The 11,803-nt window shown below is 45.4% G+C and overlaps 3 protein-coding genes across 4 annotated transcripts; 2 read left to right on the top strand and 1 right to left on the bottom strand.

The window, feature by feature from the left end:
* The first annotated feature begins 1,099 nt into the window (after positions 1-1,099).
* On the top strand, positions 1,100-6,768 carry prpf39 (PRP39 pre-mRNA processing factor 39 homolog (yeast)). 2 transcript variants are annotated; one of them, XM_029002759.1, is made up of 14 exons: positions 1,100-1,255; positions 1,849-2,417; positions 2,498-2,623; positions 2,740-2,858; positions 2,977-3,144; positions 3,298-3,463; positions 3,832-3,939; positions 4,033-4,197; positions 4,632-4,758; positions 4,854-5,122; positions 5,232-5,416; positions 5,780-5,854; positions 6,116-6,212; positions 6,332-6,768. In XM_029002759.1, the coding sequence occupies exons 1-14, from the start codon at positions 1,243-1,245 to the stop codon at positions 6,407-6,409; spliced, it is 2,265 nt and encodes a 754-aa protein (XP_028858592.1). In that variant the 5' UTR covers positions 1,100-1,242; the 3' UTR covers positions 6,410-6,768. The 2 variants fall into 2 exon arrangements, with proteins under 2 accessions (XP_028858592.1, XP_028858591.1); XM_029002758.1 differs by having other exon boundaries at positions 6,329-6,768.
* A 439-nt stretch (positions 6,769-7,207) lies between these two features.
* faua (FAU ubiquitin like and ribosomal protein S30 fusion a) lies at positions 7,208-8,538 on the top strand. The gene is made up of 5 exons (XM_029002821.1): positions 7,208-7,285; positions 7,668-7,750; positions 7,850-7,994; positions 8,120-8,175; positions 8,345-8,538. The coding sequence occupies exons 2-5, from the start codon at positions 7,676-7,678 to the stop codon at positions 8,468-8,470; spliced, it is 402 nt and encodes a 133-aa protein (XP_028858654.1). The 5' UTR covers positions 7,208-7,285; positions 7,668-7,675; the 3' UTR covers positions 8,471-8,538.
* Positions 8,539-8,938: 400 nt separating this feature from the next.
* fkbp3 (FKBP prolyl isomerase 3) lies at positions 8,939-11,236 on the bottom strand. The gene is made up of 7 exons (XM_029002820.1): positions 11,107-11,236; positions 10,621-10,722; positions 10,441-10,542; positions 10,194-10,329; positions 9,860-9,927; positions 9,652-9,749; positions 8,939-9,236 (listed from the first exon to the last, which is right to left on the bottom strand). Exons 1-7 carry the CDS (start codon positions 11,212-11,214, stop codon positions 9,182-9,184), a joined length of 669 nt encoding a protein of 222 aa, XP_028858653.1. The 5' UTR covers positions 11,215-11,236; the 3' UTR covers positions 8,939-9,181.
* Positions 11,237-11,803: the final 567 nt, after the last annotated feature.

Here is an 11,803-nt window from a genome sequence, read left to right as displayed (position 1 = left end):
ATGGAGTAACATGATATGCTACTCCAACATGGTTTCACCAGGTAGCCTGACCTTTGAGAGCTTAGGAATTACAGAGAGTAAATATTGTGGACTGAGATTCCAGATATTCCAGTGGCCTAACGGTTAAGGAAGCAGCCCTGTAATCAGAAGGTTGCCGGTTCAAATCCCGATGCATGGTTAAATATACTGTTTTTAAAAGTGTGCATATATTTATTCCTTAATGTATATAGATATTTTTTTATATATATTTGCCTACTCAGTGTCCTGTTTGTCTCTTGTTATATGGTTTTGTTTTAAACTTTGTTTATGGGATTTTAACAAAGACAAATATGATCTAAGATAATATTATGTTAATGAACTACTGTGAACACACCCACAACCATTAAATTAAAACCAGGTATTTACTAAAGATAATAATTGAATCAATTCTTGTTTTATTGTAACTGGAGCCTCATTGTCTTGTCTTGTATACTGGACTGTACATAGCTAAGATGACAATAACATTTACTTTGACTTTATTTTTCAAACTGTACGTTTTATTGAGAATCATTTAAGAAGACCTTTGGGTCACACTCTATGCTCTTACCTACACTTATTTTTTTAAAAATGGAATTTTATTTGTCCATAGACACACTTACGTAACGGGGCAGTGGTGGCCTAGTGGTTAAGGAAGGTTGCTGGTTCAAATCCCGATCTGCCAAGGTACCACTGAGGTGCCACTGAGCAAAGCACCGTCCCCAAACACACTGCTCCCTGGGCGCCTGTCATGGCTGCCCACTGCTCACTCAGGGTGATGGGTTAAATGCAGAGGACAAATTTCACTGTGTGCACTGTGTGCTGTGCTGCTGTGTATCACGTGTGACAATCACTTTACTTTCACCAGCCCTTACACTCAGAGGTTACAAGGACAGTCCTCCTGTGTTGCTCAGGGACACACTCGTATTAAGTAGCCTGTGGCCTTCCAGCACATTCAGGTAGCCCTCAAATCCGAAAGAAAATGAACCCCCCTGTCCCCAATAACACTTCATCAAACGTTAGCGAAACCAAACGCAAACTCCACGATCGCTCGAAGGCCCGCCCACCGTCGACGGCTATAGCGCGCATGCGCGGCAGGCGCCCGTCCTTCCCCGCCGAGCCCAGAGCAGCCTGCGTAGGAGTGGAAGCGCGAAGACGCGGCCACATGTTATCGGCTCTGTAGCTGAAAAGTGTTGCGAAGTTCCGTCCGCCGAAGCCTCTACTTTCATGGAAGATAGTGGTGAGTTGGTTCGCGTGCGTTACTATTTCGTGTATTTTTTCGAACGTTCGTTTCGCGAACGTTCTCCGTCGCCCGCGTGTTCCAACAACGGCGGCGGCGGGCAAGCGGAAGTGTGTGGTTAGCTAGGCCTTTGGCCCGAGTCGCGCCGACATTTCGCGTCGGCGCACGCACGCGTGTGACGCGGCGGATTCGCGCGGATGGAACGCGTCGTAAAGTGTTGCGCCGCGGAGCGCTGACCAGGCTTTTTCGGCGGGAACGCGCGCTACGCGTCGTCGACGCTCGACCGACGGAGCTAGTTAGCGCTAGCACGCTTAGCCGCGTTAGCAAGCGCCGCCGTGGCCTGCAGCGGAGACGCGGGCGCCAGGGCGCGGGCTGCCGCGGGTAAACTTTACGAGTGCTGCAGGAAGCCTTTTAATGCGTCGACGTGTAAATTGGATATTACCACGGTATATCTCTGTATGTAGCTGCAAATTACCTTGCAGTTCGAATGCATTTTCGAACACGGAAGGCATTTTGACTGCTCAGATGTTCGTAATGCGTTAATATTTACGTCTTAAAATTTTTTTTTTTAACGCATTTATGTGCATCCACAGATCTCCATCTTTCAAACGAGCCCATGACTGGGATGCTGGATACGAACGCCCCGGAAAACGGAGAGTCTCCTGCTATGGATGGTGCGGGCGAAGGATTTCTCCCCGACCTCCCTGGCCTGACCCAGGGGGCAGACTGGAGCATGGAGCACGTCGCCACTCTCCCGAACCCAGAAGAAGGCCTCCAAGCAGACCAGTACCAGCATCTGTTTCCTGTGGATGGCTTGGAGAGTGCTGGGTCTGGACAGCTGGACGAAGGGCACAAGGCGTCTCTCCCTGTACCAAACCCAGACGCTCGGCCAGAACCAGATGGTCAGACTGTAGATGTTCCTAAACCTCCGGAGGATGACTTGCAGAAGCAGGTTGAGACAGACCCGCAGCCCGACGCAAGTAGCCCATCTAACATGGAGCTTGAGGATTCGACCAAAGATGGAGTTGAGGATGGAGCTATAGATGGTGTTGTCCAGGAGCCACCTTTCCCATCTGAATATGACAGGCTGAACAAAGTGGTGGAGGAGAACCCTGAAGATTTCAATGGTTGGGTCTACCTACTGCAATATGTTGAGCAAGAGGTAAGTGTCTGTCTGTCAGTTCTTTCTCACTCCGTAGGTTCGACTAAGACTACATCTGACCGTGTGCTTTTGGTCTTCAGAATCATCTTGCTGCTGCGAGGAAAGCCTTCGATGCATTTTTCTTGCGCTATCCGTACTGCTATGGCTACTGGAAGAAGTATGCTGACATTGAGAAGAAGAATGGCTGTGTACAGGTGGCTGATGAGGTAAGTGTATCAAGGTCTGCTTTTTTTTTTTTTTTTTTTTTTTTTTGGGGCAATGTATCTCTTAACCACTGTGTTCCTGTTCTAATTTAGAATTTTTTTTTCTTGTTGTGCTGTAGGTTTATCGTCGAGGCTTGCAGGCCATTCCTCTCAGTGTGGACCTCTGGCTTCATTATATAACCTTCCTGAAGGAGAACCAAGACAACAGCGATGGAGAGGCAGAGAACCGCATTAGAGCGTGAGTGTTCCATTGTACCTAATAATTGAAAAAAAAAATAAAAAAAAAAATATATATATATATATTTGTTACATACAAACTTTAACAGTTTCTAATTGTGTGCTCATTTTCTTTTTAGCACCTATGAACACGCTGTACTGGCAGCAGGAACAGACTTCCGCTCTGACCGCCTTTGGGAAGCATACATAACCTGGGAGACTGAGCAGGAGAAGCTGGCTAATGTCACAGCCATCTATGACCGCATATTGGGCATTCCTACTCAGCTGTACTCTCAGCATTTCCAGAAGTAGGTTTTTTTTTTTTTTTCTAGTTTGAAATTACTGTACTATAATACTTTTTTGTGATTCTTTTACTTCCTGTCTCATGGTTGTCTGAGTTGCTGACATGAAATCTTTTTATTTAATTATTTATTTCTTCCTTCCCCATCCTTTTATTAAAGGTTCAAGGATCACATACAAAACAACCATCCTAAACACTTTCTGTCTGAGGAGGAGTTTGTTCAGATGAGGGTGGAGCTTGCTGCTTCCAGCTTGTCTGGGACGGACGGAGAGACGCCTGCTGAAGACCTTCCTCCAGGCACCGAAGATCTCCCAGACCCAGCCAAGGTATGTCCTTGAATTCTTTATCAGGCCACCCCTGATGCTACCCCTGCACGATCAAGGGGTTCCTCCCAATCAGTATCTCTGGATTCAAGTTGACAGGAAGTCAGGTGACCCTGTTTGAAGTGGGTCAGGAGCGTCACATTCTGTCTCCGTTTTCTTTCCCCCCTCCAGCACCAGGGCTTGGGCCACCCCTGGTATGCAGGGTGGGCATACTTACCCCACTCCGTCCTTCAAGATGGTGATTTGTTTCTTGCCGGTTCATGTTCGTAACCGATGGTAACTTTTTAGTAGCTGAAATTGCAGTTGCGCAGCAGAACAAATTAAATAGAATAGTTTTGATTCTGATATTTGTTTTCTTGCTTTCCATTTAGCGTGTGACTGAGATCGAAAACATGCGCCACAAGGTGATTGAGACACGGCAGGAGGTGTTCAATCACAATGAGCATGAGGTCAGCAAACGCTGGGCATTTGAAGAAGGGGTGAGTGTGGCGACATCAGCTAAAGTGTCTCGCCTTTTTCTCACTATCAACTCCACTGAACCAACCAACCAATGTTCCTTTCCCTGATCTCAGATTAAGCGGCCATACTTCCACGTCAAAGCTTTGGAGAAGACTCAGCTGACTAACTGGAGGGAGTACCTGGACTTCGAACTGGAGAACGGGACGCCGGAGCGCGTGGTGGTTCTGTTTGAGCGATGCCTGATTGCCTGCGCCCTGTACGAGGAGTTCTGGATGAAGGTAAATGCAGCTTCTGTTGCCGGCGCGTCCCCTCCTTCCCCACCAACGATTTCACGTCCTCAGTTCAAAAGAACAACAAACAAAGCAAACAAAACAGCATCATGCACTCTTTGTGTGTAACGTTGATATTTGACTGTATCTGTTGTATTAGGGGATGGCCAGCTTGCCACACAAGATTTGACTGCAGCATTTGCCAACGTTGCATCTCTCCGTCTCCCACTACCTTACCGAATCTTATCTTATTGGTTCCATGAAGGTGCTGATGGGTTTAAAAAGAAATTCTAAACACGATCTTGTCAATGGAAATTCAAGCTTGCTGGAACTTGAAATGAAGCTTCTATTTTTTTTCTTTTGTCCCTCTCTTCTTCCTTGTTTTTTTCTATCCCCCCCCCCTCTCTTCTTTCACCCTTTTCCCCTACTTTGTCTTTCAATAGTATGCAAAGTATTTGGAGAGCTACAGCATTGAAGGAGTGCGGCACATCTACAAGAAGGCTTGCTCCATGCATCTCCCCAAGAAACCCACCGTCCATCTCCTCTGGGCAGCTTTTGAGGAGCAGCAAGGTAAGCCCTGCTTTCGCTTGTCATCTTGGGAGCTGTAATTCCAGATGTTGTGTGGTATTCACTAATTACTTGTGCGTTCTATTTGTGTTCTTAAGCAAATGTTGAGGAGGCTCGGAGTATCCTGAAGAACCTTGAGGAGGCAGTTCCGGGCCTGGCAATGGTGCGGCTGCGAAGAGTTAGCCTTGAGCGTCGCCATGGGAACTTGGATGAGGCGGAATCCTTGCTGCGTGATGCCATAAAAAATGGGAAGAATGCTAGCGAGTCATCTTTTTATGCTGTGAAACTGGCTCGCCAACTTCTCAAGGTGCAGAGGAGCCTTGGGAAGGCCAAGAAGGTGCTACTGGAGGCAATCGAGAAAGATGAGGTACACTGACATTGCAATGCGTTGTTTTTGGTACGTTTAACTCATTGGACTTTAGAAACGACTCTTCAAATGAACTTATTTTTTATTTTTTTTGCGTGTGTGTTTACAGACCAGTCCAAAACTTTACCTGAATCTTCTGGAGCTGGAATACAGTGGAGATGTTCAGCAGAATGAGGCTGACATTTTGGCCTGTTTTGACAGAGCGCTCGGCAGCGCTATGCCTTTAGAATCTCGACTCACCTTCTCACAGCGCAAAGTTGAGTTTCTGGAGGATTTCGGCAGTGACGTCAATGTGTAAGTCAAGCGACTAGCCGAGACTACAACCTTTTTAAGAAGCAGTTGAAAAACCCACTTGTTCAAAAAGTATTTCAGACGACTAACACCTACACACACACACTGCACAAAAAAAAAATCTTTGCCTAGCACTTAAGAATTTCCGAGCATTTTCTGACAAGTTAGACCTCATCAGGGCTCTTAGTTTTGTAAGCTCAAAATCTAAAGAAATCGAACGAGAATTGCTGGTGTCTTCCTCCTGTAAGTCGCTTTGGATAAAAGCGTCTGCTAAGTAAAGTAAAGAATACCGTTAATTTTTTTTTTTTCTATCTCTATAAACCAAGTTACTACAGTCCACATCAAAAATAATTTTTATCATTTCAGTCTTGTTGCTGCTTACGATGAGCACCAGAGGCTCTTAAAGGAGAGCGAATCATTGAAGAGGACTGCAGAGAATGGGTAAGAACGATAGCGGTTAAGGAAGCACACTTAGAATTGGAAGGCTGCAGGTTCGAATCCCAAACCAGCAAGGTGCCACTTAGCAAAATAGTCCTCACACACTGCTTCCTTGGTGCCTTTCAGGGCTCATTTTGTGTATTGCCTTCACTTTCCATCCTTTCATGAGTATAGGTGCAGAATACAGCAACCTTTTTGTGTACACTTAGTACAGGGATAAAAGACCAAATGTTCACTGGAGGGATATTATTGTGTGTTAAACAGCTCTGAGGAGCCAGATGCAAAGAGACTAAGAACGGACGATGCTGCGGCCATGATGCCAGATGCCAGTCAGGCCGCATACAACTACAACTGGTACCAGGTGAGGATTCACATTTTATTTACTTTCTTAAATTGTGAAGCAGTGGGGTTAAGTGTTTTATGACCTATTTCATCAAATGCACTAACATTTTCTCTTTCTTCTGCTTTTTATTTCAGCAGTACAACTATCAGAACTCCTGGGGCCAGTACAACCAATATGCTCAATATAACCAGTACTACCCACCACCCCCCACATGAGTGAAGACTGCAACATGGAGGATTTTTAACCTATTTAAGATTGTCATTAAAACCCCCCACACAATTGTTGACCAGCTTTTGACTTATGTATGTTTGGGCATGTGTGTTGCAGCTTTTTTTTTTTTCTTCCCTTATGTGAAAAGGTGCAAATAAAGTTCTAATTTTTAGATTTGGTTGACTTGGAATAGTACCTCTTGGGGGAATTAGTTCTATTTGGTAAGGGTTGACTCAAATTGACCCAAACACAATTCTTTGAAGGCCCTTGTTGAATTTGCCATTCATCTTGTACTCTGTGGAAATGACTGATCATATTTTCTTTTTAATTGACTTAATTTCATAATAAAGAGATTGAGATCTTCGGTGCTGCTGATCTGTGTATTTTTTTTATGCGGTTTTTGTGTGTTCCAATAGTTTGTAGCAAGATTGCTGTTGAGCTCATTTTGTCCTGAAAGCTAACTCATAGTAGGTTTCTGCCGTCAAGATTTCTCAGATGACCAATCAAAAAAAGATAATTTTTACGTGAACTTTTGGGACAGTTTGTGTCTGTTGTAAAGTAGTTCACTTAACTGAGAATTCGTTTCGAGCAGCAATCAGAAAGAAATGGACCTAAGTGGCGTGAAATGGTGGTTAGCAGAAATATTATAGAATATTCCGGGGGTAATATTCAGTCTTATCAAGAGTATGGCTGATTAACGTAAATACGAAACTTACGACGAAATGAACGCAAGCAAGCAATGTAACTTCCGCATGCGGCAGCCTGTGCGTCCTACAGTTCGACGTGATGACGTAGGAACTCGCGCTACGTACTTAGCTTCCCATAATTCCGTGCGCTGGTCCTTTCCTCGCCTTGCTACAGAGCGGCTAGCATCTGAACAGGTATCGGCCCGGGCCGCCGGCGCCGCTTCGGCGTTTTTACGGGACGCGTGTGCGTGTGACGCGTGTCGCCGCGTCGTATGTTCGGCCGGGCTGCGCTTCTGTCGCGTTTTTCCGAGTCGTGGCGACGCGACGCCGCGTGGAACGTGTGGCGTCGCCCCGCGCCCGCGTGTTGGCCGCGCGTAGCTGCTGCGTGGTAGCGTGGAGGACTGCGGAGCTCCGTCTCTGTCCCACGCCAGGATCCGATGGCCTGGCTCCGTAGCGATGAGATCGTTTCTTTACGCCGTAGGCCTTGTCGGGTCGGACTGTGTGTAGCTGGATATGAGACGATGGAAACTCCTACATTTCCATATATAAAACCGTATATATATATTTTTGTGCACAGGAACCAACATGCAGCTCTTCCTACGTACGCAGAACACTCACACGGTCGAGGTGACCGGCCAGGAGACCGTCGAGGACCTCAAAGTAAGTTAGAAATTCCGTACACGCTTTATAGTAAATCGTAATAATTTATTGTTAAACCAAAAAAAAAAAAAAAAAATTTCCCCCTCCCTTCACAACAAGGCTCAGATCCAAGCTTTGGAGGGCGTCCCTGTCGAGGACCAGGTCCTGCTGCTGGCTGGCGCGCCCCTGGAAGATGGTGCCGCCCTCATCAGCTGCGGGGTGACCGAACTCTGCACCATTGACGTTGTCGCCCGGCTTCTGGGAGGTCCGCCGTCCTGACTTAACCTCATTTCCCTCTTCTCTTCCCCCGTGAAACCGAGTCCAGCACAAATTCAGTTAGCGGCAGTGTGTCATTTTTTTTTTTTTTGACTGCGTGTTCCTTCTCTTTAGGTAAGGTCCATGGCTCCCTGGCTCGTGCTGGTAAAGTACGAGGACAGACACCAAAGGTTGGTTTTTGGTTTTTATTCACAACACGTTTACACTCGTTCTAAATGGACGTCAGATACCTGAACGAATAAGCAAAGGCATAAAGTTTGTGAAACCACACTTTTTTTTTTCTTGTGTATTATGATGAGACCGGAATCTGTAACAGCATTTCATTTACTTCATCCTCAGGTGGACAAACAGGAGAAGAAGAAAAAGAAGACCGGTCGTGCGAAGCGCCGCATCCAGTACAACCGCCGATTTGTGAATGTGGTGCCTACTTTTGGAAAGAAGAAGGGTCCTAATGCCAATTCCTAATCTCCTGAATTTTCCTTGTGCAGTTGAAGGATATCTGATTTCTCAATAAAGGTTCCTTTGGATTTGGATATTGTGACTTCTGTTGTTAAATTGTTCACCTTTAGTGAGGTTCCTAAAACACTTCTTTTATACAAACGCAAACTTGATCACTTTGGTCACAGCAACACCTCTTGGTGCTCTGGGATATTGGGATTTTATTGTATGAATGAGAATCCATTTGCAAGAATTATTTCCTGCCAATCTAATATTGAGGAAGTGAAGTGATACACAGCACACGGTGCACACAGGTTAAATGCAGGACAAATTTCCACTATCACCCTCAGTGAGCAGTGTGCAGCCATGACAGGCGCCCGGGGAGCAGTGTGTAGGGACGGTACTTTGCTCAGTGGGATGCGAGCCAGCAACCTTCTGATTGTGGGGGCCACCACTTCCCCCCCCAAATTATTCCACCATTGCAAACAAAATGTGTACATTGTTTTGAAATTCTTTATTAAGCAAAAACACATGCAAAAACCATGGAAGACCATAAAGAACAATGGCTTAGCAGTTAAGGCTCCTCCAGAATAAAGGGACGCTGGGTTTGAGTTCCATCCCAACCACAGCATAGTTGCTTTTTTGATGTCATTCTGTGACCAGTAATGAGGAACTGCTACCCAGCCTTATTGATGCCTCAACATGAGGGTCCACCAGACACCCAAAACCCCAGCAGGTTTAATCGATGGACACCAGCTCAACTTCAAAAATAAGTTTAGCATTTGGCGGGATTCTGGTTTTGCACGGGTTAAGGAGAACAGAAGAAGAACCTATTACAGCAGAGGAAAAGTGAAATGATAGTCATTGTGAAGCACAGCACTTTTAACCATCACCCTGAGTGAGCAGTGGGCAGCCATGACAGGCGCCCGGGGAGCAGTGTGTGGGGACGGTGCTTTGCTCAGTGGCACCTTGACAGACCAGGGCAACCTTCTGATTACGGGGCCACTTCCTTAACCACTAGGCCACTGAGTAAAGCACCGATGGTTAAAAGCAGAGGACACATCGTGTGCTGTGCTGCAGTGTTTGACAATCACTTCACTTTCATTTAGAATAAACAGTGTAGCATTAAAGTAAAAAGGTATTACAACAAAAAACACACACCCCAAACGTGTCAGAATCCTGCATTTGTGCTCATCAGTAAAGGATACTTAGAATCAGGAACGCCTTTTTTCCCGTACGCCCATTCCGGCTCAATCTCCAATTTGGCGGTCTCACCTTTGCTCATAGTCAGAAGCCCTTCATCCCACTGTTTAAAAAAAATAAATATTATAATTATATATATATCTATCTATATATCATGTATTATAGATCCCCCCCCCCCCACATGAAGAATTACAGTTTAAGCAGAAGACTCACCCCTCTTATTACTTTGCCAATTCCAACTTTGAAGCTCAGGGGTTTTGCCTGTTTCTTCTTTTTAGCACCTTCCAAAAAACAAACACCGTTTAAATGAACTACTTACACTATTTCAACCGGATCTGCAGTACTATACAAAAACCGATCATTTCAAGACAACCAACGGACTGCTCGGTGATAATGACACATTATGCAACATATACATTTACTGAACCAAATTAACCCTGAATGCACTCCAAAGAAGCATGTTAATCTAAAAGGCATTAAAACTTTCAGGTAGTCATGAAGTGTAAACTCCTGCAGAATTTTCCAAAAAGTAATTTTTTTTAGATACCAGCAGGGATATTGGTGTCAAATACGGTCCCGTCTTCCAGCGTCCCCGTATACCAACAGCTCACAGTGTCCCCCTTCTTGGGGAAGTTCACCTTGTCTCCTTTCTTCAGAATACTCTTGGTAAATCTGGGCGGTCCCTTTAAATGTGAAGTGATAGTCATTGCGAAACGCCGCAGCACAGCACACGGAGACACAAAGAAATGTTTCCTCTGCACTTGACGAAATTCTACTTCTCGACAGAGCCGCACCTCATCCACGATGTCTGCTTTCGCTTCCTTGGACTTATCCTCAAGTTTCACGGCCTTGACCTCTTGTGTGACCTCCTCGATGGGCTCGGTCCCTTTAAACCTCTGATCAGAGAGCAAACGTACGCAGTCAACACCGCGCATTATAAGAGAGCTGAAACCAGAGCTTGACCAAGGACCCACCTTGCTAGTGAAGAGCTGGTTGTAGGCCTCCGCCAGCTGCTCCTTCTTTGCAGTTTTTGCAACATTCTTGATGTTTCCGAGAAGCTTGTGCTCTGCAAGGAACTGAAAGAAGGTGAAGTGATTGTCATTGTGCAACACTGCAGCACAGCACACGGTGACACAGCGAAACGTGTCTTCTGCTTTTGGTGAGCGGTCATGACAGGCGCCCGGGGAGCAGCGTGTGGTGACGGTGCTTTGCTCAGTGACACCTCAGTGGCACCTTGGGATTCGAACCTGCAACTTTACGATTACGAGACCGCCTCCTTAACCGCGAGGGCCGCCGCTGCCCCCGCTGCAGCAGGACCAGTATGAACAAACCGCGCCTAGCGCCGGGAAAGCACGTTTACGAGGTTATAAGCCGCCACGGTGCCTCCAGCGTGCTGGTGGGCGCGACATCGCCCACTGCAGACGCTGGCGATGCCGACCGCTAACACCCGGGAACCGTACCGACTGGGCAGCGTTGTCCTGCAGAAACTTGATCAAATCCTTCTTGGGAAGATCGTCACTCTTCAGCAGCTCATCGCTCCACTCCCGCGTGGGCTCGGCAGCCGCCATTTTAGATGCTGAGCATTTGAACTTTGACCTCCTGCAAATATAGCGCTCAAAGTCCGTCAGTGTAACATTGAACGCAGTTAAATAAATTAAAATAAAAATAATTAAAATTATTCAAGTAAAATATTCTTAAAATAATTATTCGGATATAGGGATCATTTAGATAAATTGGTTTGAAAACCACGCAGCATTTATATGATTTTAATAGCATAAATGTTACAATAATGGAAGAGATGCAAAAAATGAAATGTACTGCAAAAGGAAGAGGCATAAGTTATAAAAGCAAACTAAAGATTACCATGTTTGCTGGGTTGCTGGCTCTATGGCGCCCTCTAATGGATTTCTAAAAATAGATACTTAACACTTCTTATATTGTGTTTAGTTGTGTCTGTCCTAAAAAGGTCATTTATTAATTGATTTAAGAATTTACAGCATCAGTCAAAAGTACTCTGTCATCTGATGAGTAAATACAATTAATTCACTGTAAATAAATCTAACATAATCTAATATATTTTGTTTGTATTCAGATCCCTCTCCATATCATGTAACCAATCTGTATCGAAGAGAAATAAAAACGATTTTTACATGGGAC

This window comes from Denticeps clupeoides, chromosome 14 (assembly GCF_900700375.1).
Source record: "Denticeps clupeoides chromosome 14, fDenClu1.1, whole genome shotgun sequence".
Classification (NCBI taxonomy): Eukaryota; Metazoa; Chordata; class Actinopteri; order Clupeiformes; family Denticipitidae; genus Denticeps; species Denticeps clupeoides.
Note: the sequence above shows the minus strand (reverse complement) of the source record. Positions and strands in the feature narration are given on the sequence as shown.

Coding starts and splice junctions, on each gene's coding strand:
- prpf39 (XM_029002758.1), top strand. Junction 3,464..3,831: donor ATCTCCCAGACCCAGCCAAG/GTATGTCCTTGA, acceptor CTTTCCATTTAG/CGTGTGACTGAGATCGAAAA. Junction 5,123..5,231: donor AGGCAATCGAGAAAGATGAG/GTACACTGACAT, acceptor GTGTGTTTACAG/ACCAGTCCAAAACTTTACCT.
- faua (XM_029002821.1), top strand. CDS start 7,676: ATGCAGCTCTTCCTACGTACGCAGAACACTCACACGGTCGAGGTGACC. Junction 7,751..7,849: donor AGACCGTCGAGGACCTCAAA/GTAAGTTAGAAA, acceptor CTTCACAACAAG/GCTCAGATCCAAGCTTTGGA. Junction 8,176..8,344: donor TACGAGGACAGACACCAAAG/GTTGGTTTTTGG, acceptor CTTCATCCTCAG/GTGGACAAACAGGAGAAGAA.
- fkbp3 (XM_029002820.1), bottom strand. CDS start 11,214: ATGGCGGCTGCCGAGCCCACGCGGGAGTGGAGCGATGAGCTGCTGAAG. Junction 10,723..11,106: donor AGGACAACGCTGCCCAGTCG/GTACGGTTCCCG, acceptor ACCTTCTTTCAG/TTCCTTGCAGAGCACAAGCT. Junction 9,750..9,859: donor TTGGCAAAGTAATAAGAGGG/GTGAGTCTTCTG, acceptor TTTTTTAAACAG/TGGGATGAAGGGCTTCTGAC.